This window comes from Zootoca vivipara, chromosome 3 (genome assembly GCF_963506605.1).
Source record: "Zootoca vivipara chromosome 3, rZooViv1.1, whole genome shotgun sequence".
Classification (NCBI taxonomy): Eukaryota; Metazoa; Chordata; class Lepidosauria; order Squamata; family Lacertidae; genus Zootoca; species Zootoca vivipara.
The window spans coordinates 67564343-67589991 of record NC_083278.1 but is presented as its reverse complement, the minus strand read 5'-3'; the positions used below and the strand labels follow the sequence as shown (position 1 = coordinate 67589991).

Genomic DNA, 25649 nt, shown 5'->3' with positions numbered 1-25649 from the left:
AAATGCAATGTATTTTAATATATTGTAAGTATCGCTTACAGTGATGATGAGGAAGAAAAGGACACACAGCAGACAAAAGTGCTTCCAGTAGATGATTGCTTATGAAGATCCTCCAAGGAAGAATGCCAGCAAAGACCAAGAGGTCACAACACCACAAATTCTGAAAAGAGAGAAGAATATCCAGGAGAACATCAGCCACAACAATCAACATTTTAAGCCCTCCCCGACTCTGTTTTTATATTCACTTTCTCAAGCATGACTTCCAATGTCTATTTTTATACCAAAATTTATACACTGTTTGATTGTAGTAAAACCTTTAAGCGCTTCACAAGAAATATCAAAACCATCAATAAAAAGTGTATATATATATAGAGAGAGAGAGTGTGTCCAGGAAATGTACCTTTTCCAGACACCCCTAATCACCTTCTCAGTTTTTGTCTCCCAACTCCTAAAGTACTGAAAATAAAACTGAGCACAGAGTTGCTACATGTATTATACTATATCCAGATCATCCATGCTTTGCAGCAAACTGTTAAGAATAGAAAGGGATTTCTTTCAGTCTCTCTTTCCTCACTTTTGGGTGGGTGGGGAGATATAACTTTTAAAAGCTAAGTTTCATCAAAATGAGATTCCCTATAAAGTTAAGTTTACTTACTGAAGGAAGAAATTCACTTGCGGAGAATGCCTCCAGTGGTGGTATGGGGAAATCTGCACGTTGGGATGAGCTTTATATTCTCTCAAAACCATTCTGACACTGTAAGGATAGTTAAGAAAAGTACAACTTTGACTTACAAAGAAGAAGAATGACCTGATAGCCAAAAATTAGCTTCTGTACCCAAACTGGTGCTGTTTGAAGCTGCAAATCTGTCAACCCAACTGCTGCTTTCACTGGACAATTCCCTCCCAAAAGAGACTCTACCCACCTGCCATTTATTTATGGACAATACATCCTAAACGCACAGTCACTCATCCCTATTCTTGCAATTCTCATGCCCACATGTTGACTGTCTGTCATGAGGGAGGGCAGGCTCCATCTGCATACACACCCTCTTTCTTCCCCTATTTATAGCAAGAAAAAACAAAATGTGGCCTTCTTTTCCCACTTTTGAACCCACAACCAAAGAGGAGGTGCGTGATGGTTTCGTTTACACACTTCTACAACTTTTGGGGAAAATGAAATAAAAACAGATAAAGAGAATACCTCCTGGCCACTCCCAAGATCAACCCCTGTACAAACCCAGGGTAGGGCAATTTGCAATGTCAGCTTTTCCTGTGCTGTCCTGCCCCCCCCACTTGAGAGCAAGCAAGCCCTGAGAATATCCTCCTTCAAGCGCTGCTTGAATTTGAAGCAACCATATACCCCTCTATCTGCTGCCGTTTAATAATACAGCAAGGGCGGGCAACCTGTGGCTTTACAGAAACCCATGGGTGCAAATACAAAAATATTTTTTAAAGTCCAATACATATATGTTTTGATCTTGTTAAAAAAAATCTGCAGAAAAGTTTGTATTTTCTCTGCTTTACTGGCAACCCCTCCAAGATGTCTGAGAAACTGCATTAAGCAATTTGAGAGAGAACTACTAGGGAATACTGACAATGTAATTTCTATAATGTATAAAATGTTGTTAGAATGGGAAACAAAAGATGAGCAGGTGAAATCTGTGATGATTCAGTGGGCAAGAGACATTGGTCACAATATTGAAATGGCTGTGTGGGATAAGTTGTGGAATGTTGATTTAAAATTCGTACACTGAAAGAAAATTATATGAAAATGATATCTATCTCCTGGTATTTGTGTTGGAAATGTAAAAAAAAAAAGGAAGGTGATTTTTATCATACACAGTAGTCCTGTAAGCAAACAAAAGCCTGGGAAATGATCTACATATAATGAATTGAAGACAATGTTCAAAATAACTTTTAGTAAAACAAAACAAAACCAGCAGCTTTTCTTTTAGGGATAGTGAATACAGAAATTCCAAAGGACCGTAGAAACTTATTTACGTATGCTACAACCGCAGCCAGAATGGTCTTCGCCCAGAGGTGGAAAGAGGATGTTGTTCCAACCAAGTAAGATTAATTTGATGGATTATGCCGAAATGGCAAAATTAACGGGTGTGTTAAGAAACCGGGGGCTGGGGGATTATTAAGGAGTGCAGAATATTTGTGGAATATTTGAAAAATCGTATGCAACTAAGTGCGTTCGTAGGGTTAACTTAAATCAAGCAGTTAAAAGTATTATTAATTGTAGAATAATTAAGAAATGGAGTAAAGTGGAAAGGGCAGTGTTAAAAATTTAAATAAGAGAAGAATCCACAAAAGCGGGGAGGGAAGTTTGATTTGTATTTGTATTGGAAGTATGACATTGTAAGATTTGTATTTGTACATTTTTGAAAACTGAAAATACGTGCACACTGGATTCCCCATCTTCCGAAGGGTATCATTGTGTTTCTTGCACCCTCGGATTTGCAAGCATTTCAGATACCCAACAGCATACATGGGTGTGGCTATTGATCAGAGTATAAGCATATACTTTCGCTGCTGTATGAGGATCAGTTAAGTAAAATTGAATCCAGATGTTTTGGAATGAGACACTGTCTGGTCCAACATATATCAGAGAAAACTGGCAGAATAACAACTGCTAAGGTAGAGAGAAGGTGGTTTTTTATTACATACTTTTTAAAATTATTGGAGAGTAAGAGAAACTGGTTCCTCTTTAGCCGTCGCACATCGAATCTGCAGAAGATTTTAAACTCCCGATAGATCTGCTCTTCATCAACCCCAGGCCATCCTCGCACATTAATGATAAGGCGTGGTGGAAGCTTTATAGGGTCATCCATACCGGAAAAATTCTAAGGAAAGAATTAAGTTAACCCTTTAGCTACTGAGGGCACCAAGAGGAAGATTCACAAAAGGTTCCAAGTATTATGAAACATTTCAATAAACTATGCCAAACACAACACACACACAAACAGCGTGGTGGATAAGAATTGGTGGTTTAACATGAATGCTTAACGTCAGGTTTTTGTGGTTATTTTTTTAAAAAAAAATCAGTCACATTGAACACCCCCTAAATAGTTCTTGTTATTTGTTTGTGGTTTGGGCACCCTGGGGTTACGGCTCTGGGAGGGTGGAAGGGGCAAGTCCACTCACCCTCATTGGTTGTTGCAGCCAGGCCCTGGACCTCGCAAGGGATCACACTACAAAGAACTGTTAGCTAGGTTGAGGAAGGGAAGAGCCAAATATGTTGTAGACTGACTTTTTGGGAATACAAGTCATTTTATTGTTTGTTGGTGTCCTCAGTGGCTAGGAGTGCCTTTTACAAACAGCTTTTACTGTTCCTGGATTGGGATAGCTTGACCATGGTTGCCCATGCTTTGACAACCTCATGGTTGGATTACTGCAATTTGTTCTATGTGGGGCTACCCTTCAGAGGCTGCATCTGGGGCAGAACCCAGTGGCTAGGGGCAAACTACTGCCAACCTATAATGCCTTGCTTGCAGGTAGGGTTGCCAGACTCAATGGAGGACAGGACTTCTGTGCCTTTAATTGCCCTGCTCTCTTTTGAGTCTGGAAACCTTAAAGAGAAACCAGCAGACCCTTTGCTTGGAAATTAAACAAAGGGTCTGCTGGTACAGGATCCTGGTACAGGATCAGGTTTAAGGTGCTGGTTTTGACCTTTAAAGCCCTATGCGGCTTGGGACCCTCATACCTACGGGACCACCTCTCCTGGTATGCCCCGCAGAGGACCTTAAGGTCCACAAACAACAATATTCTGGAGATCCCGAGCCATAAGGTGGCTAGATTGGCCTCAACTAGGGCCAGGGCCTTTTCAGTATTGGCCCCAACTTGGTGGAACGCTCTTTCACAGGAGACCAGGGCCATGCGGGATTTGTCATCTTTCCGCAGGGCCTGCAAGACAGAGCTGTTCCGCCTGGCCTTTGGGTTGGACTTAGTCTGACCCCTGTGTTTTCCTCCCTCATGGCTGGATTTATAGACTACTTAAAATGAGACTGCATTTTAAATTTTAATATTGTATTTTAATCTGTATTTTAATTAATTGTTTTCTTTGCTTTTATGTCTTATTGTAATTTTATTGGTGTTAGCCGCCCTGAGCCTGGTTTTGACTGGGGAGGGCGGGGTATAAATAAAATTTTATTATTATTATTATTATTATTATTATTATTATTATTATTACAACAACGCAGTCACACAATTTTTGCCCCAGCTTCAATATCAAGAATTATGAACAGGATAAACAGTGTATTATTGTGAAAATTATGAATATTTGTATTGTCTGTCAGATGACACGGACATATGTTATCTTTCCTCATCATGAAGAAATACTGTGCTGTCTAGCTTCTGGAAGGTTTGGGGCACTTTAATAAAATGAGCTTACTTTGTGTCCTTGCATGTGCCCACATGTAACATACATGTAAAATCCTTTGTTTCCTAATTGCTTTTCTCAGTGAATCAAATTCAATACAACAGGGGTAGCTAGCATGGCATGCTCCAGATGTTGACTATGACTCCCATTATTCCTGACCACTGGTCAGGTACATGGAGGCAACACATCTGGAGGGTCCACCTTTTAGCATCACTCTTTGCCTCATCTTCCATTCTCTAACACCCCAGGCTTCAGCCACGCAAAGTACAAAACTATCTCCAAAAAGACAGAGCTCACAAGAGCTCCTCCTCCCTGCTCCTATTCCATCTGAGCTTGTGGGGATGTTACAAGTTTCTCTTGGCAACTGGCTAACTGGAATCTTTTCACATTTCATACTCACTATTTTCCGAACACCAGCTCGGATAACGTTCACTTGATTCACATATGCAGCCAATACATCAAGGTACTGAGAAAATGAGGGAGTAGTCCTTGTTGGATCACTAAATTAAGGAAAAGCAGCAAATCTTTTTTAAAAAAAAGTTATGTGGGGAATGATATACTGTACTAGAACAACTTAGGAATGCCAAGATTGCGCATATATATATATATATAACTATTTTTCTTAGAAAAGGGTAATGTCTCTTCTACTACCTGCCTCTGAGCAATTCCCTCCGCCCATAATGCAAATTGAAACTAGAGTACCATCACACAACACATTCCAATGTTATGAAATACAATAAATTCTTTAATTTTTTATATTTCAAGGAACTCCATGCTAAAGTAAAACAGTTCCTCAATTTGACCCCTTTCCACTGCTACCTGGTCCCTTAGAACAGGCTTCCTCAGCCTCTGCCCTCCAGATGTTCAATTCCCATCATCCCTGAGCACTGGTCCTGCTAGCTAAGGATCATGGGAGTTGTAGGCCAAAAACATCTGGAGGGCCGAGGTTGAGGAAGCCTGCCTTAGAACGTCTTTAAAGCCCCTCAGGAGCTTGGTATGATAACTGGGATTTTTTTTTAAGGGATATTTTACACATTAAGAGAATACTGATATTTACTTTGGGGGTCTTAAGGGTGCGTGATGACAGTTTCTAAGGTCTGTTGCTGACAGGCCCTGTCTATAAATATTAAAATCACCTTTCAGAACCTGTCACCTAGCAGCTACTACTAAATACAGTCATAAGAAAAAGAAAGTGCACCCTCATTGAATTCTGTGGTTTTACATATCAGGACATAATAGCGATCATTATTAGGTAAATACAACCCCAAATTAGGTAAATACGACCCCAGATGAACAACAACACAGCATATTACACTGTGTCATTATTTAACAAAAATAAAACCAAAATGGAGAAAAACTAAGTACAGTATACCCTTACTGCTTCCATAGGAATTAATAGGATAAGTAGTGGACAGGGGTTGCTAATCAAATGCCCTTGCTTAATTGATCACCAGCAAGTTTGCCCGGCTCTAGAAAAGCCAAAGATTCAGCAGTTTGCTGGTCTGGAGCATTCAGGTGTGTTTTAACACAATGCCAAGGAGGAAAGACGACACAATGCTCTTAGAAAAGCAAGTGCTGCCACCCATGAAACTGCGAAGGGTTCTAAGGCCACCTCCAACCAATTTTAAGTCCACCATTCTACAGTGAGAAAGATTATTCAGAGCGGGAAACATTCAAGCTATTTACTTACCAAGAGTTCTAGTTACAGGTAGGTAGCCGTGTTGGTCTCACGTAGTCGAAACAAAATAAAAAAATTCCTTCCAGCAGCACCTTAGAGACCAACTAAGTTTGTCATTGGTATGAGCTTTTGTGTGCATGCACGCTTCTTCAGATACAAAGAAATGTGCATGCACACGAAAGTTCATACCAATAACAAACTTAGTTGGTCTCTAAGGTGCTGCTGGAAGGATTTTTTTTTATTTTGTTACTTACCAAGACATTCTGTCAAGAAGCAAATGGGCTACTTTCAGAAGAACTGGAAAAATAAATAATTCCATTGTTACATCTAACAACTTATAAATGATAAAACTGCAAAATTGGGGTGGAGAGGGGAGACTCCTAGAAAAGCTTTTTGATGTTCAAAAATAGGAATTAGATTGTTCTGAGAGTTGATTAAATAAGACATCAATTTTTTAGGCCTTCAAAACTTTACTAAAAAAGACTTAGGAGGGGATTCAGCGTCCCCCTCTTCCAGTTGGCCTGTTTGCACAAGGACTCCACAATGCCTCCTCCTTGCACTGTTCTGAGGGTTCTCCCAAACCAATTTTGAGGGATGTAGGGGAACACATGGGGGGTGGGGGGAGAGTCCCACTGTGCAAGCAGAAATCCTTGCAAGGTACCGGTACCTATTTAGCTTCATGAAACTAAAAGCAGCAATAACTCTTGGCTGGTTATGTAAATGTCACCCCTGCAGCTTCTACTTGCCTCTATAAAGGACTGAGGCGACCACCTCCTGGAAGAAGAACCGCTAGCTACCTAAGCCTGCTTAAAACCAATAAAGCAGAAACGAAGAAGACCTCCTTGTAGAGCTTCAAAGAGAAAAGCACATTGGCTTGATTTGGTCTCATGGGGGGAGGGGGGGCACAAATCACTGTATTTTATACTCTAGGTACTTATCACTACTAAAAGGAAACAAAAGCCTATACTTCACTCAGCACATGAATGTTACGGAATACTTCAAAAAGGAAAAACTGCACATAAAGAGCTTTTCCAGCTCTGCTCATGCTGATTTCCCCCCCACCCCCACTCTTTGCTATGAAAAGAGAAAGAAAAGGATAGGAGTTATGATCACAATTATATTTGGCTGCACCTGAGGGAGAGGACAGGCTGCAAAGCACACTCCACGGGGTCAGCTGGGACAAACTACTACCGTATTCCACTGAGAGAGGTAAACCACCTCTCCCAGTGAAATGACCACTTCTCCCCAGTGGCCATTCTAGATGGTCAATATTAGCTATGAATGATTGGTAGGTTTTTTTTCTTCTTCTTGCTTTTCTTTTCCTTCTCCATTTCTTTTGTGTCATATCCATTTGATTGTAAGCCTGTAGGCAGTGGCTGCTTATTTATATATATATATATATATATATATATATATATATATATATATATATATACACACACACACACACACACATATATATATATATATATATATACATACACACACACACACCTCTGCACAGTGCCTAAATTGTTAGAAACTTTAAAATAAGAATAAATATGTCATTCAAGAAGAACGTGAAGTTTTGCTCTGAAACCCTCTGTCACAAATGTTCACATCCAAAAAGAGGTTTGTAATAATAATAATCTGGCTGTACAGTTTCTTTATTAACACAGTAGACAGACTGCCCCATATGTTGAACTAGCACAATGCCGATGGAAGGGGGTATTTTAGACATTAAAAATTACACCCGTACCTGATCCGCAGAGAAATGCATCATAGGCCGCCTCGTGCGGAGACTCCTTTGTAGCTGAAAGGTTTCCAACAAAACAGAAAAGGTAACATCTCCCCAGACAGTCTACAATGATTTGACCCAAAACATGCCTCACCCACAGACAACCTATCGCGTTTCTCTTCGTTTTATGTTGCCGTTTTCCTCCCACCTCTAAGAATCTAGATCAGGCATCCCCAAACTTCAGCCCTCCAGATGTTTTGGACTACAATTCCCATCTTTCCCGACCACTGGTCCTGTTAGCTAGGGATCATGGGAGTTGCAGGCCAAAACATCTGGAGGGTCGCAGTTTGGGGGTGCCTGATCTAGAGCATGGCAGTCTCTACAATGATTCTGAAGCAATATCATCAGATCCCATCATTAAGTTGCAATCACATCCCACTTGAGTTTGGTCTGGCAGTAGAAGTAGTATCATGCAAAGCCTGTCGGAGGTTCATCGCTGATTTTGGCCTTGCAGAATGCCTTAAGCTTCTATTTCCCCAGTGTTGTGGACTGCAGTAGTAGGTAGGGAACAAGAGCAGAAGGAACAGTTTGGTGCATGTGTGTTTGTTGAGTGTATTTCACGTAACCACAGGTTTGATGTTGTTTTGCAAGGGGTAGAAATGCAAAGCTATGTGCCTCACAATCCTGTTCAAAGCTCCTTGTGACTTTGCTGTGATGAAAGCAATTGAAAACATATCAATCGTAGTACTTATTAAGGTTAATGACTACATGCCAAGAATTTGTTTCCATAGCCAGACATACCGTATCTGAGGCAGTCGCTTGCATAAAAGATCTCTGGACAAGGCTGGTTTGTGGGATTCATGTCACTGCTGAAAGGTATCAATTGTCAAGCTTTCAGTTCTTAAGAAGAGCCCTGCTGGATCAGACCCAAGTCCAGCATCCTGTTCTATCAGTGGCCAACCAAATGCCCATGGGAAGCCTGCAAATACAACCTGAATGGAATAGCAACTGGTATTCAAAGGTATATTACTTCCAACAATGGAAAAAGAATATAGCCATTGTGCCTATTTATATGAAAGTTATTGTATGTCCTCCTTGTCTTGTCTTTCTAGTTAAATAGAAAGACTGGGCTGTCTTTTTCTTTTAGAAGAGGCAAAGGGTGTTCAAATTCTTTTTAAAAAACCATTTGTGGTCAGATAGGTGTTAATCACTGTGCAGTGCAAAACATATTCAAAACTGGAAGGCAACAATTTAATTTTTCTCCTATCCAGGTGTTAAGTCCCTTCCCCAATCTGTAATTATACTCCCCATGGTCTTAAATTCTGCAGACCAGTTGTCCATTCACTGATTCTTAATGTTACCCTGAGATCTACAGCCTATGAGGGCCATTTCACGCAGAAGATACAGGACTACTGGGCAAACAATGTATAATTTCTTCAGAGATATTTGACAGAAGAACAGATATTAAGCTGATCATGGGGTCAACATCTGCAGGACATGACCGCCACCCCCACCCCCCAAAAAAAATCCTGATTGAATTCTAGAACAACTTGTTGTGTTTCTTTTTCAGACAGGCAAACTTAGTGATAAAACCAATGGCGACACACACACACACAAATAAAATGGCTCACCTGTTCAGTACTTTATAAACCTCCAAAAGATTATCAGCTTGAGGAAACTGGAACTCCTGTTTAAAAGGAAGAATTTAGAAAAGCTTTCTGGTGGCATTGAAAGAGCTGGAGGTTCACAAAGTAACAATGGATTGCACTGCATAGGACATCAACTACTCTAGTGCAACATGTCTGTTCTTGAAGCTTCTTATACCATTGTTTGTCTTCTAAGGCCCTGACCCCTCCAACATCATTAAACTCATGAAGATACAGGATTACTGCACATTTACTGAACAACTGGAATAGAGCTTCACTGTGGGTCAGTCAATTCAGCCACTTCGAAATGTTCTGTATGCCATTTCATGCAACTCGGATACACACAGGTAGAAATCTTAGCAGCAGCCATACCAGGATTGTAACATACAACATGCCCTTAGGAATAGAACACCAAAGCCGTAACCCACGACTAGAAACTGTTGTGCTATCACCTTCTCATTCACACACTGACTCAAAAGGCAAGGTTTCCACTTGTTTGGCCATACAGTTTCAGCACCTCCTCCAGCCCCCAATCATTAAGCCTATCATGTTGTTCCCAAGGCATCCAAGTATACAAGCTTGGGAATGCCAACCACATCAAAGAAAATCTGTCAAGTCCCATAATGCACCCTTCCCCTAAAGCCCTGCTGAATGTGACAATTACAACCACTCTAATAATAATAATGATAATAATAAATTATTTATATCCTGCCTATCTGGCTGGGTTTCCCCAGCCACTCTGGGCGGCTCCCAACAGAATATTAAAAACACAAGACCATTTAGGGCTTTAAAAGTCAGCACCAACACTGTGAATTGTCCTGTCTACAGCACACATTTTGCCTTCATGTGGGATGACATGACGAGTCACAATCCCAACAACGGGATGACACTAAGAACTATCAAGTACTACTAATACGGATCGCTGCTCCACTTCTGGGAAGAAACAGTGGGCGACAGACAGAAGTTGTCACTGCTCTTTGGAAAGGAGACAAAAATTGAGTTTCCTTGCTCATTTTCTGAACATATAGAACTGTCAGGCTTTAAATTATTCTAGGCCAGTCTTGTCTACTCTGACCGGCAGTGGCCCACCAATGTTTTAAGCAAAAGGCATTTCTTAGCTGTAGCCAAGATCCTTTGCTGAGGACTGAACCTGGGACATTGACACAGTGAGAGAGGGGCAAGAGGAGAGGCAATATTGAGCATCAGCAGCCAATGAGAGTTACCTTCCAGGTGGCCTTTACTATGTTCTTTGTGTCCATGACAACAGGAAACAAGGCATGTATGTTCTTTTTAAATTCCTCGTAGTTTTCTTTAAAAAAAAACAATGAGAGAGAAGATGGCGATGTTTGCTTGTTAATGAACAACTAAGCTGCTGACAATAGCTTGACCAATAACCAGAAATAGATCAGTTCCTAAAGCAGAGGTAAGGATCAGAAGCAAGGATCCTACTGGGGGAAGGATACAAAAGTCTCTTTTTTGATTGAAGCTGGAAGTGGCATTACCAGGGAGGGGCTTGTAAAAGTTCTCATGCAGATGCAGAAGATCCATCAGCATATTGTGTCCCACCAGTGGCTGCAGAGAGAAAAGGTAAGATTGTCAAAAACACAGCACTGCTGAACAGTGGTTAATGGGAATATGTTTATACTAGGCCCTTTAAGAAAGCAAATGCAATTTACAAAATAAAGGCCTAGTGATGCTTAGTTATTGAGCTTATCACAGATCACCAGCCGAATTTCAATGGCTCTGGTCATTTCATATATAAAAATTCAGCTATCACTAGGCCAGTACAATTTTAATTGATAACACCTGTATAAGTATACCTTCATATGGATATACATATTCTGTTAAGCTTTTCAAAAGTTATTTTGAATTTTCTACTACTGTGACTTTACATCTGAATTGTTATTATTATTATTTTTTAATTTAAAAAACCTAAAGAAAGTGGGATCTACCTTCTTTGCTTTAACTAGTGTGTGGAAAAGGTTGGTGAAACCCCTTGCAGAGAACAGAATTCGCTCTCTCCGACAAGAATCGTAAGAAGTATTTTCCAGCTGCCAGCGATGCTGTGGACTTATCTTCTTCACCATCAACTGAAGCAAGACAGGACAGAAACCGTACGTTGGCATGCGTGCGCTTTGTGCACCACCTATGCATCAGCCCACATGCATAAACTGCTGAGATTTCATCACACCACCCTGGCCTCTGACTGCCAATTATAACTGTTGTATAAATGTATTTTGGTCCATAGCAGTCAAACCAGCCACAGTTGGTCAACTGAGGCTTTCTGTGCCTCCAGTGACAAAGCTGGATCCAGAAGCACCCTCCAAACCACAGATTTGCTGCTTCAGACAAAGTACAAACCAGGCATCCCCAAACTGCGGCCCTCCAGATGTTTTGGCCTACAACGCCCATGATCCCTAGCTAACAGGACCAGTGGTCAGGGATGATGGGAATTGTAGTCCAAAACATCTGGAGGGCCGAAGTTTGGGGATGCCTGGTACAAACCCTTCCACAGCAGGAAACTGACCAATTTCTCAGACACAGGTACGACTCACTCAGAGTGCCTCTGTCTTGCCAGGATTCAAACTCAACTTGTTATTCCTCATCTATTTCACTACTGCATCCAGGCAATGGCCATGGGATCGCACAGCCCCTCTTGATTCAGATGTTATGGAGAAATTGAACTGAGTGTTGGAATCCTCCTCTTGTCCACTCCCAATGCCTTCATATAGTTATTAAATAGCACTGGATATAAAATACTCCCTATGGCACCCCATAGCATAGTCGTCAGGGGGGTGAAAGGCACTCTTTCCAAGGCTACTCTCTGGACTCAGTCCTGAAGGTAGGATTGGAACCACTGAAATACACTGTCCCCAATTCTCATTCCCCAGAGCAGATCAAGATATAGAATAAAGGTCTCGCTCCCCCTGTCCTGCTCTCTGAAGCCAGATTGGAATGAGTCCAAATAATGAACAGATGTGCCATAAATGGCTAACAGGGAGGCAGCCTAGTAAAGTATAACAGAGCCAATTTTGTGTTCTGCCTCCAGTGACCTAAGGACCTTTATTTAGAAAGGGCTTTTTCAGTGATGGCTCCGACCTGGTGGAATGCTCTGTCACGCGAGACTAGGGCCCTGCAGGACTTGATCTCCTTCCACAGGGCCTGTAAGACAGAGCTATTCCGCCTGGCCTTCAATTTGAATTAGCCTGATCCTCCATTCCCTTTTCTATGAAGAAACCCTTCTGGGACCCCACATTTAAACTCTTCCCTGGTCTCCTTGCTGGCCCTACCAGGACTAACTCGGCCAGTTAGCCCTGGCGATCACTTGATGTTTACTAAACTGGGTCCCCCCCCCCAAAAAAAATGACCCTGATTTTTTTTGAATTTTATTGGCATGGATGCTACATTTATGTTGTATTTTATGCTGTTTTTAAGCTGTTTTTGAGTCACTTTTAATAAATGTTTATATTTGCTGTTAGTCACCCTGAGCCCGGTTTTCAAATCGGGAAGGGTGGGGTATGAATAAAAAGTTGTTATTTATTATTATTAATTATTATTATTATTATTATTATTATTATTATTATTATTATTACCTCAGGAAAAATACTAGCCAAATTGTTTTTACACACTCCTGCCAAAAGTTTAGAAGAATTCTCAAAGATCTATATATGGGAACCTGCACAATGGTAGAGAAAAGATGTCTGTATTCCTGGGACTTGGATGCCATGAATGCATCAGTTCCATTTTAAACACGACAATATGAAACTCACTTCTTGACCTTCTAAAGGAATCGTCCAAATATCTTGAATAGCTCGTCTTAGAATCAGCTGTATTTCAAACACCTGGAAGCCTATGAGAAGAAGCAAAAACATGAACAGCATGATATAGCTTCATTGTCCTTCACAAACACTCAGACGACTGAATTAGAAAAATGGTACAGCATTTTAAGATTGCATTTAAGAAGCAGTTCCCTGCACTGATTTCACTACTGTCCAAGTCTATATCCAATTAAGTTGTTACAAGCAGCAAGACACACTCACACACAGGATCAGGCATTCGGGCTGCTTTTATCTCTCAATTCACCACTGTACTATTTCAAAATGCAGATTGCAGGGAGAGTATGAATTGTGAGATTCCACTCTCAACGCATATGTTTTAAACTCTCCCTACCTGTTGAAAGAGAGCATTCCAGAGAGCAGTGTTCTAATCCTGCTTAAACTTCCATCTCAAGGCTAGTTTTCTATGGCAAGCAAGGAAGGTTTTGGGTGTTCTCTGATGTATGCAGTCACATCACCTGCATCTTGCAGTGGTTCTCCTAGAATCCCATGTTTTTCTGGAACATGTTGAGAGTAGTATATACTGAATATCATTTTCAGGAGAGTTGGGGGCATGGAGGGAAAGGATACCACCCTTGCAAGGGATACTATCAAGTCCAATTTATTTTCATATCCATTTTCTGTTAAGTGTGGTATACTTGATTGATTGATTGAAGCTGCATCCCCCCAAAATTCTCATCAGCGAAGGTGCCAGGTCTTACAGTAGTGCTTCCCCACCACCACAGAATTTTAAAAAATGGTACATAGCCTTACGTCCAGACTCACAAATAACAGGTACAGTGATAACAAAACAAGGTTCTATTTCTCCAATGGGTGAGAGGAAAAGATACAAAAATTCAAGGTGTGGGGCAAGGAGCAAGTAACAAATTTGGTCAAGGGCTGTGGGACACAAAATCAAAAGCGCCTAAGCTTAGGCCCCCTACCATATATATCGCGCAGTACCATAGAATCTTTCACTTCTGCTGATGACACCCAGCAAGTTACTTCATCAATCACTTTTTTCAGCTTGTTCTTTTCAAAGGCACTGGAGATAGAAGAGCAAGGCAGCTGTATGAAACTTGTGAGCCAGTTTGAACCTGGACTTACCAGAACACTCCGCAGACCTCACAGAAAGATCAGTTTTACCTGTGGACCATCCAGCTCCCGGGCAAAAGTTGTTGCTGAAGTTTCTTCTCTTGTGCTTCATTCATGTATGGGATTCCATCTTTAAGAAACTTGGGAGTGGGAGAGGAAGGAGGATAAAAGTTACACCTCAGAAAGTTTCTGTGTTAAGGAATATGGATGCCAGAACTATCACCTCTGCTCATTTGACCACACCAATCCTGTAAGTGGCTGAACTCCAGTATTAATTTAAAAACTCAAGTGCTTTAAAATTTTCAAGCGCAACAAAGCTCCAGTTGCCAGATGGAATGACCCCTCCCTCCTCCCACACATGCTGTTTGGGGGGTGTTCCAACCCACTCAGACTGACCCAATTTCAGGAGGCATGGGAGGTGCATGTGGGGAGAAGAGGGAAACCCTGTTGTGCAAGTAGACGTAACAGTACTTAAATGGCAAAACAAGTAAAAAAAAAAAATCCACATTTTGTTTGCCTAGTCTATTTGTAACAGAAAACATACCTTGTTGTAGTCAAAACCATAGTGAGACAAGAACTGAATGCTAGATGTTTGGAAACAGACCTCAGAATCCATTTGGCCAAATGTCATGGGAAGGAGAAAAAAGTTATAGGAATGAACCACATACCTGCAAAGAAAGCAGAATGAGTAACAAGATTTCTGCCGGGGAAGGGCTGAAAGGCAGCATTTTTATCCCGTGATCACCAGGTAAATATAACCATTGACAAGAAAACACTATACGTACTTGGATTTTTCATTGGAAAATATTGACAAACCTGAAAGAAAAATGTAAAATGTTATCACACAAAACAGGCACCTGGCACACAGTGCCATTTTGATCACAAATGTGTGTTCCTCTCTATTCCTTGGCTAAAGCTATGATAGAACCATTTACCTATTAGTAAGGATACCACCTATCTAGTCATTGACTGATTCCTAGAAGAGCCACAATCCCCCAAAATACCTAGAGAAAGAGACACCTCTGCTTCAGTAACACTGAACAAACAATGCAGGAAACTGAGTATTCCTCTAAAACAGAGATGGGGAAACTTTTTCTGGCCAACAGGCCACATCATTATCTCTTCACCCCTTGGTGGGCCCCACTTGGCAGAGCTGTCTGCCTGTCAGTCGAATGACTTCATGGTAACATCAATTGATGCTGTGCTTTGCAGCCCCAATTATCATGACTTCAAAGTGCAGCGCTGGTCTGTTTAAAAGCCCTTTGGAAACAGCTTCATGCCTTGCTCAAGGAGGGAGAAGAGGTAATCTGGACTTAAGACCATTTCAATCTCCCACTAAAACCCAAAACAAGGCAACCACAAGCATTCCCACCCAAATCCTGAATGTCCCTCAGTCTCTCACTCATACTACATGTACAGGATTTACATTTGAGTTTAGCAACTCAAAAAGAACTCACCAAGCTGACTCACTGTAAATTGCTGGACGCTCTTTCTGGCTTTTTGATAGCGCTCAGCCGGTGAATCAAAGAGGCTGGGAGGGGAGGAAAAAAACCATAAAATACTTCCATGTTGTGTATGCACCTTTATAGTACTCCTGAACAAATCATCTGAAAATATGTATGGTTAGACAAACTTACCTGTGCTGATTACTGGGTGGAAAGGTAGAATGCAAACCTGTGAACTCCATGTCAATGCCTGCAAAATACAAAGGACAAATTGAACACAGCAAAGGGCACCAAACTAAACCATTTGCCTTCCCTGCTACTAGTAAATAGAATGTGAGCATTTTTGTAATTTTATATTCTGCTGGTTCCATCAATGCTCTCAAATCCTTTGGACAAGACACCAGTCCACTATGTTTGGTTGATTTTAAGAAGTTTCATCAGAACTGTAACTTTTTTTTAACAATAAATCTTTTGGAATTTAGTTTTACCTTGATTGTTAGTCATGGCACAACACTAATGACCAGCTGCAAATACTCACTTTTCCTGACCCAGTTTTGTTCCCGGAAGTCCAGGTAGCCAACAGCACCTTTTATCAGCTTTGGCTGGTACAAAAACTCCTGCCAGTCCTGGAATCAGATACCTGAACTATTGTGGACAAGCTACTGGTCCTTTCAAGACTGCAATGCACTTTACCGGTATGTGGGGCTTCCCTTGTGCTTGCTTCAGAAACTGCAGTAAATGCAAAATTCTACATTGTGATTGCCAACAAGAGTGAGATTTTGTCAGTATATTATAGCTCTCCTCAAAGCTCTACACTAGCTGCTGATTTGTTACATGGTCCAATTCAAGGTGTTACTATTAACATATAAAGCCCTCAGCAACTTGAGAACTGTTTACAGTACTTGAAGGATCACCTTATTCCAACCTCTTCAACCTGCAGAACTGGGACTTTTAACAAACACCACATAAGACCTCTTTAAAATAGGGGTTGCTCTTTTAAAGTAGCCAAACCTACACTCTGCATTCCCTGCACTTTAATCTATGTAGGTGCCATTTTTGTACTGTTTGTGATCCCTACTAAAGCGTTTTGCTTAGGAAATCCTATCCAGACATGCAATTTTATTATGTGCATTTGTGTGGTTTTATTATGTATATTTGTTTTTTAACTGTTGATTTAATCATATTTTGATAAATTTCAGTACATCTACTTATTGTTGTTTTTTAAGTTTGATTTTATTAGGTACAGTATTCTGTTTTCCTTTCATGTACGTAAACCGCTTTGAGACCTTTTTGATTAAGCCGTACATAAATATTGATGTGTGTTTGTTTTGTTATTTTGACCAGAGCAGGGAGGGAATCAGCACCTCCTCAGCTCCTCAATACTAAGAAAAATAAAAGATTTTACACTCCGAACAAGATGACCCCATGCAGCTGAAAGAGAAGTGACTGACTGAGGTGCCAGGGTGCCTCCAAAGTTGCCAGATTCATAATGATCAGAGCGATCCACCTCCCTTGGGATCTTGGAGCAGGTTTGCTAATTTGTTTTTAAAGCCACCTATCCTCTCAACTCTCTTTCAATAACAGTTGGGAGCTCACCCCAGCCACTCCTGCTACTCTGAAGCAGCCGGCAGCGTTGAAGAGATCTGCACACACTGACCTTGCTTTCCCCTTCCCCAATGAATTCTGGGGACTTAACATTGCACAAGCAGCAGTGAACATTCTGCTGAGGGATCCACTGGCTCTCCTTCCAGAACTAAAATTCCCACTATGCTTGCAACGATTGCCGTTATATTAGTTTAAAGACACTAATCCTGGAGAGGGTGGGCGGGTTCCCATTGAGTTCAGTGGGGTTTGCTTCCATGCAAGCACGTCGCGGCTTGGACTGGGGCAGATCTGCCCAGGGGACCCCTTCCTTCTCCTCCTCCTCCCCGTTACCACAGCTCGATCAACTAAGCCCAACGCCAGCCGAGGGCCACTGGGAGATGCCCACCCCGACTTCGCGGGGATAGCTTCCCACCACCACCAGCAGCATCTCCCTCACCGACAAAGTCGCAGCGGAGGATGAGCTCCTGCAGCTCCGGCAACTTCTCCTCAAACTCCCCGGCTCCCACATCCATCCCGCTTCCAGGCACACACGCGGATCGCGACTATTCCCGCCCCACAAGAAGAGCCGGGAGGAAGCCACGCCCACCGCCTGGAAACAACGAGGAGCGGCGTGAATTGCCGAGGCTAAGCGGATACGAGCCTTTGCTTCTGCCTCCCTTGAGCTTTTAAAGGCGGTCGACTCATGGGCTGCCCCCTCCTCAGATCCACATAAACTATGCCAGATGCCTAACCCCTCCCCCCCACGAAGGCTTGCTCCTCGCATTGGGGGTGTTTTTACCCGTGATTTCCCCCAAAAGGCTCAACAACCTATTATTATTATTATTATTATTATTATTATTATTACTGTATTATTATCCCCAGCCACTCTGGGCGGCTTACAGCAGTGTTTTTCAACCACTGTTCCGCGGCACACTAGTGTGCTGCGAGATGTTGCCTGGTGTGCCGTGGGAAAAATTCGATTTATATATAGTCAATATAGGCACAGAGTTAATTTTTTAAACATTTTCTAATGGTGTGTGCCTCGTGATTTTTTTCATGAAACAAGTGTGCCTTTGCCCAAAAAAAGGTTGAAAAACACTGGCTTACAGCACATATAAAACATAAGCATAGTAAAACATCAAACATTGAAAACTTCCCTAAACGGCTGCCTTCTGATATCTTCTAAAAGTTGAGTAGTTGTTTATCTCGTCAACACCTGATAATCTTAGGCTAAGATAATTATGTCTATTTCATTGTTTTCCAACATTTGGTATCAAATATTTCCATGCAGTAGGGCTATATAGGCAGCCGCAAAATTGTGCTGGTGTTGTGACTATTCTCTGTTTTTATAGTTGTCCATGCAACAATTTACTTCACAATAGCAGACACCATCTGCAGTGAGAAAATTGGCTAGGCTATATTTTAAACAGGGGCACCCACAGGAAATAATAATAACAGCCTTCCTCAACCTGATGCCCACCTGCTATTTTTTATAATAAGAATAATGATTATTATTAATAATAATTTATATCCTGCCCATCTGGCTGGGTTTCCCCAGCCACTCTGGTCGGCTTCCAACAAAATACTAAAAATACAATAAAGCATCAAACAATAAAAACTTCCCTGAACAGGGCTGCCTGCAGATGTCTTCTAAAAGTCAGATAGTTGTTTATTTCCTTGACATTTGATAGGAGGGCATTTCACAGGGAGAGTGCCACTACCAAGAAGGCCCTCTGCCTAGTTGTGTGTAACTTCACTTCTCGCAGTGAGGGAACTGCCAGAAGGCCCTCGGAGGAGGACTTCAGTGTCCAGACTGAAAGATAGGGGTGGAGACGCTCCTATAAAAGATATTGGGCTGTATCTAATGTTGCACTAGCAAGGTTCCACTGGTGCAGTAGCACTTAGGTTTCCTTTCTTCCTCTCCTTAAAAAAACTGCCCCTCCCAACAAAAATCCATGGGTTGCCTCACCCATCATTTCCCACAAAACCCCTTTTCTCCTCGAACACCCGCTTTCTTCCCAAATAGGGCTGGAGTGACTTTTAACACCGGCGTAGTCAGCTGGAAAAACAAGCAACTGAAGCTTTCCCTCATACCTCTTGATATGGGAAATGGCATTTGACTTATTTGTGTCACACGGTGGCTAAATGTACAGGAAGTCATCCTTGGCAGTAATGGACAGCAAGTCTCTTTAGTGCAAATGGCATGTTTAAATGCAAATGAGATCAACTATAATCCTATTGTTAGCCTAACTTCTCCCAATTGACTTTCAGCTGTAAGGGTGACCATGGGGCCTACTTGATTGTGGTACAGAAGCTATTGTCACAGTAGGGCGACTCAGTAGCGGAGCTTCATGCTCTGGCATGGGGGGGGGAGAGCAGACAGGGGTGGGGCTGGTGTGTGTCCTGGGGCCATGGCACACTGCCTGCAGGGCCTTTGCGCTCCTCCCCCCACACTCCTCTTCCTCCGCCAGTGGGGTGACTGAAACCAGTGCAAATGAATAGGGCAAATCTGAACCGCTGCTGTCACAGGCCCTCATTCTATATTTAAACTGTAGTCCCAGAGACAAGTTGCACCCGTGAGATTTTCTTGTCAAAGTGGGTATAAAGCTTATCACAACAAACACAACATAACTGTCCAGGGGTCCTTTACCTTTAGTAGTTAAGTCCAGTCAAACTAGACTAGGAGGTACAGCGCGCATCTCGCTTCAGGCCGAGGAAGCCAGCGTTTGTCAGCACACAACTTTTTGCGTCATGTGGCCAGCATGATTAACAACTTCTGCCACAATGGGACACTGTGACGAGTGCCAGAGCGCATGGAAACACCGTTTACCTTCCCACTGCAGGGGTACTTTTTATCTACTTGCACTACTTGAACAGAACTATTCCTGTGCTGAAACAATCCAGATTGGCCAGGCTGTTCATCTTGCTGAATAGTTTTGTGGCAAGAATAGCTGCAGACTACTAAACTGTACATGCAGTAAAAGGTAAAGGGACCCCTGACCATTAGGTCCAGTCGTGACCGACTCTGGGGTTGTGACGCGTATCTTGTGTTATTGGCCGAGGGAGCCAGCGTACAGCTTCCAGGTCATGTGGCCAGAATGACTAAGCCGTTTCTGGCGAACCAGAGCAGCGCACGAAAACGCCGTTTACCTTCCCGACGGAGCGGTACCTATTTATCTACTTGCACTTTGACATGCTCTCGAACTGCTAGGTAGGCAGGAGCTGGGACTGAGCAATGGGAGCTCACCCCATCGTGGGGATTCGAACCAGCGACCTTCTGATTGGCAAGCCCTAGGCTCTGTGGTTTAACCCACAGCGCTACCCGTGTCCTATACATGCAGTAGTAGCAAACAATAGCTTTTTTCACTGTTACCACAAGCTAATTAATTTCTGTTCTGTTTAATCTCTCTCTGATTCTTTTTATATGGGGGTAGTTTTTATATGCCTGTTGTCTTTGTCCATTGAGTTTTCTTGGCAGGGATACTGGAGTGGCTTGCCAGTTCCTTCTCCAGGTGGACCACGTTTAGTCAAAACTCTCCACTATGACCTGTCCATCTTGGGTGTCCCTGCATGTCATAGCTCATAGCTTCTCTGAGTTGTTCAAGCCCCTTCGCCACAACAAGGCAGTGATCCATGAAAAAGCTATGGTTTTCCCAGTAGTGATGTATGGAAGTGAGAGCTGGACCATAAAGGCTGATCACCAAAGAATTGATGCTTTTGAATTATGGTGCTGGAGGAGACTCTTGAGAATCCCATGGACTGCAAGAAGATCAAACCTATCCATTCTGAAGGAAATCAGCCCCGAGTGCTCACTGGAAGGACAGATCGTGAAGCTGAGGCTCCAATACTTTGGCCACCTCATGAGAAGACTCCCTGGAAAAGACCTCGATATTGGGAAAGATTGAGGGCACTAGGAGAAGGGAACGACAGAGGATGAGATGGTTGGACAGTGTTTCTGAAGCTACGAACATGAGTCTGACCAAACTGCGGGAGGCAATGGAAGACAGGAGTGCCTGGCGTGCTCTGGTCCATGGGGTCACGAAGAGTCGGACACGACTAAACAACAACAAGTTTTTATATGGGGGTAGAGCTTCAGTTTCATAGATCAGGACCAAGAAGCTGTAAACGGCAGCTCTGATATTATTTCTAAGATTTTTCAGATGCAGCCCAATTTGTATGAATATATATATTTTAAAAAATCACCAACAATTGCCACCAACATCATTTCATTAGATTTTTATTTAACATAAAATGTTTCAATAGCATTCTAACATGGGAAGAAAATGTGTTTGTTTCCCCTAAAAATACAGAATTGCAGGTTTTTCTAAAGTATTTCTCAGCATCTTCTTATGAATTTTCAACTTATTCATAAATTCTTCGCAGTTCTTCCAGTACAACACCGCCCTCTGTCATAGCATTTTGGAATCTCTGGACCTTTTTTTAAAAAAAAAGAGAGAAAAGACAACCTTTAGTATATAATTTGTGTTATTATATTCAACATACAGAATGTTGCAATTCTTAGATCCTGCTGGATAGATCAAAGTGACCAACCAGATGCCCCTGAGGGCATCATGGCTAATACCTGTTGAAAGCATTGTCTGCTATGAATATGCCTAACTCCCCATTCTGCTCTGAAAACCATCCAAGCTGGTGCCTATTACTACATCCCGTGGTGGCAAATGCCATAGTTTCAGTATTCGCTGTGTGAAGTACTTCCTCTTCACTGCCCTGAATCTTCCAAAATTGATTGGATGGCCCCAAGTTCTAATACAATGAGAGATGGAAAAGACCTCTCTAACTGCTTTCTCCGTCCCATGCATAATCATGTATCCCCTTACTTTTCTTTATAACCTTGTCCCCCGCCGCACAACACCTCCCCCCCACAAAGCTGTAACCTTTCATCATAGGGAAGCTGTCATTTTCCTATCCTTTGGCAGCTCTATAATATCCTTTTTGAGGTGGAGCAACAAGAACTTTACACAGTACTGTAACTGCAGTTGCACCAGAGATTTGAAGAACAGCATTATGATTTTGCTGTTTCGTTTTCTTTCCTAAGGATTGCTGGCATGAAATTTGCCTTTTTCACACCTGCCACATACCGAGTTGACATTTTCATTGAGCTATCTCCTATGACGCCAACATCTGCTTCATTGTCAACCACCCCCAGTTCAGACCCCCTTAGCATATATGTGAAATTAAGATCTTTCTGAAATATATTATTCTTTCCCATTGATTGTCCCAACCCTTCCAAGAGATCTTTCCCTTCTCTCATGAACAATGCTAATTTTAGTGTTAGTGACATTTAGCAACACTATACAAACATGTTTCACATTGTGAAACAGTACACCAAAGGAGATTGCTTGTCATCAGTTGAACCGCTTAGCACTCCATTGCTAGAAATTAATTGCTCTGTGAACAAGGCTGTTATAAGAGCTTAAAACGTAAGAGGAGTTTCTAGGTTAACAGAAGCTAAAATAATCCACTTACCGCCTCACCATGATTTTCCCATGGAATTGTAGCTCCAATGTCCACAAAGTTGATTCCTGCTTCAAGACAGCGTTGTGCTAGCACACGCCCCACATTCTCACAGGCTGTGACATCTGAAGTACTATAAAGGTGCTTTTTTATGGCCCACTCTTTAGTGGAGGCAGAGACCACAATGCGACCACTGCAGTGCACAACATAGGCCTCCACATGATGCTGTGTTCGCTCAAGTCGTAACCTGAATTGCAAGGCACGAAAAACATCATTTCATAATTTTACTTCAACAATTATTCTGATATAGTATCAATGACAAGTTTCTCAAGAATTCTATTTATAGTAGAGAACCTTATGCTTTATTCCTGAACTCCCCCCTGCCAACTTCAACACAATACCACCTCTTCCTCTCTCCAGGTCTCAAATCAAAACTCAAACACTGCAACAAAGCATACATGAAGCAAGACTTGGATCCTCTGCTCACAGGAATGACTGTGAAGAGGGCCGAGATTCAGAACACTGAGCATGAGCCTGAAAACATGATAACACAATTGCTCTCTGAAGATTAGAAGAAACGTATCAGGAGACAAAAAGACAAGCTTTGAACAAGAAAATATTGTTTCTTAGCAAAATATTCTTCAGATGTTTGTAGAATCCTCCTATGCTTTACATTTTTATAACCTACCTATTCCAATACTCTTGTTTTGGCCATGTGGTTCCCCAGCCTCGCTCTTTCCGTGCTAGAGATAACTGTTCCAAGTTACGTGGATTACGGTTAACGAAGTCAGGGGCAACAATCTCATTTTCTCTTGTATCCACTTCATCTTTGGCAGAAGGTCTGAAACTGGGAATAGAAGAACTACATCTGATACCTGCAGATGAATAAAGAAAAACTATTGAAATGCACATTTAAGTTTAACACAACTCAGTGCACAGAAATATTTCCAGCATACAAGGTCAACAAAACCTTTGCATTATGTGACCTCAGCAAAGGTACGGTATTTGTAAAACCAGGCAGAAGCTTACTGCACAGTAGCTCCTCCTTTGAAAGAAAAGGGGGAGAGGAAAAGCCATGCAGCTTTGTTAAGGAACAAGTACCACAACAACTACATGCTAAGTTTCTACAAATGGGAAGTTGGGCATCGATCCTTAGAGTAAGACGTGTTTGAGTTTTCCCCGGAACAGCCTAGGAGGTGTTCTAAAAGTTAGCAGACTCTCCGTGAGATTTACTCCTGAGAAGATATGCTTAGGATGGGATCCTCGAACACAAACCTAGTAAGTATACGATTAAAAGAAATTTCATCCGAAGTCAGTAGTTAGCTTCCTAGAAAATGCTCCCGTTCACTTAAATGGGCTCCTTCCCCAGGTTCCATCTGAATTCTATATTAACACTCAAATCCAAATCTCAGCACCTTGAGCAGCTTCCGTGAATGCCCTAGCCACGATCCTCAGCTGCAAAGGCCGCCACCTCCTCAGTGCCATCACGCCGGGAGAAGCACACGCTACAGGGCATAGGGCAGCACCATTTTTACAAAGGGAAGCTCGGAGCTTCAGCTCTACCCCTTATCTCTATGCAAACCATAGGAGAGAAAACCCGTTTCCGCCCAGGGGCGGGGGGAAAGGCTCTGCCACAAGTTTGTAACCCTACTTCTGATTGGTCAACTCAAGGAAATCCACCCGCTTTCCTCCATAGAAAGGTCCTATAAACGAACAGCGCTTTGAGTTGTACGGATAGATGTTGGGTCCACAGACCCATAGCTTTCCGAGAGTGTAGATGGGACCGTATATTTCGAAATGAGAGACTGATATATTCACGAGACTTCCCTCTCCCGGATTGGAATTGAGATCATCTGCCAGCAAAAATAAAATATTCCCTATATCTATTGTTGGACATGCAACTACGCAGCACTTTCAGCATGTAAGAGGAATGCAAGACATCTGCAGTCAACTGGCGCAGAATTTGGGTTGGAAGAGGAGTTTGGAGGGGGGCAGTTTATGCAGTTTTACCACTGCTACATACTCAGCGGCGTTTTGCACGGAGCATTTGGAAGGGAATCTAAATCAGTCTTATAAACTCATCTCTAACCTTCGATATTTCAATCTTACTTCCCTCAACCTACAAGAATGGACTATATTGGCATTGGACTTTGCATGCCTTAAATGCTTAGAAACGGAGCGGGGAATACACGAAATAAGATCTGAGTTTTAAAAAGTGGGAACGTCTTTTTGGGACTGGGATTCCGTATAGGAGCCACAGAAAACCTCCCCTCCTTCTCCCTTTCACAGCTAAAACTGGCTTTTCCACCGAAAACCCAGAATTCGCCTCTACAATGTGATTTCCCTCTACATTTTCTTTTATCTTTTCCGTAGAGTCGATCTAGGCTGAGAGAGAACAGTGCGCCCATATCCGGCGCAGCCCTTTATTACGTAGCAGTAGCGGTCCGGCGCTTTTTCTTACGTCTTCCATTTTGACACCAAACACTACTCCCTGTAGCTTGATTTGGTCAATCCAAAGTGCGCTTGCGCACTACGGCTCTGATTTTTCTGTCGTTTGTGAAAGGATGCGGAGGGGGGTGGCGCTTGCGGGAATGAATTCATCAGATTAATTTCTGGACTGTATAATAATAAATATAAATCACAATTCATCGGAATATCACTAACTTCCCACAACATGACAAGCTGCGGGGAGTCTCAAGCAAAGGTGGCTTCAAAATGGTTGGGAAAGGAGCTGATAAGACTTTTCCAAAGGTGCTTATTCAACCTGGGGAATTCTAAAGCAAGCCTCCCCGAATCCCGTCCACTTTCTA

The 25649-nt window shown here is 42.2% G+C and overlaps 2 protein-coding genes across 2 annotated transcripts; both read right to left on the bottom strand.

Moving 5' to 3' along the window:
• Positions 1 to 99: 99 nt before the first annotated feature.
• On the bottom strand, positions 100 to 17897 carry PNLDC1 (PARN like ribonuclease domain containing exonuclease 1). The gene is made up of 19 exons (XM_035110740.2): positions 17822 to 17897; positions 15973 to 16030; positions 15793 to 15866; positions 15121 to 15151; positions 14880 to 15003; positions 14387 to 14475; positions 14185 to 14285; positions 13196 to 13275; positions 11378 to 11515; positions 10928 to 10997; positions 10649 to 10734; positions 9411 to 9466; positions 8581 to 8648; positions 7801 to 7854; positions 6317 to 6359; positions 4785 to 4884; positions 2674 to 2849; positions 656 to 754; positions 100 to 160 (listed from the first exon to the last, which is right to left on the bottom strand). The coding sequence occupies exons 1-19, from the start codon at positions 17895 to 17897 to the stop codon at positions 100 to 102; spliced, it is 1584 nt and encodes a 527-aa protein (XP_034966631.2).
• A 3690-nt stretch (positions 17898 to 21587) lies between these two features.
• Positions 21588 to 24441, bottom strand: MRPL18 (mitochondrial ribosomal protein L18). Its single transcript, XM_035110652.2, has 4 exons — positions 24255 to 24441; positions 23528 to 23714; positions 22852 to 23086; positions 21588 to 21798 (listed from the first exon to the last, which is right to left on the bottom strand). The coding sequence occupies exons 1-4, from the start codon at positions 24322 to 24324 to the stop codon at positions 21727 to 21729; spliced, it is 564 nt and encodes a 187-aa protein (XP_034966543.1). The 5' UTR covers positions 24325 to 24441; the 3' UTR covers positions 21588 to 21726.
• Between the last annotated feature and the right edge of the window lie 1208 nt (positions 24442 to 25649).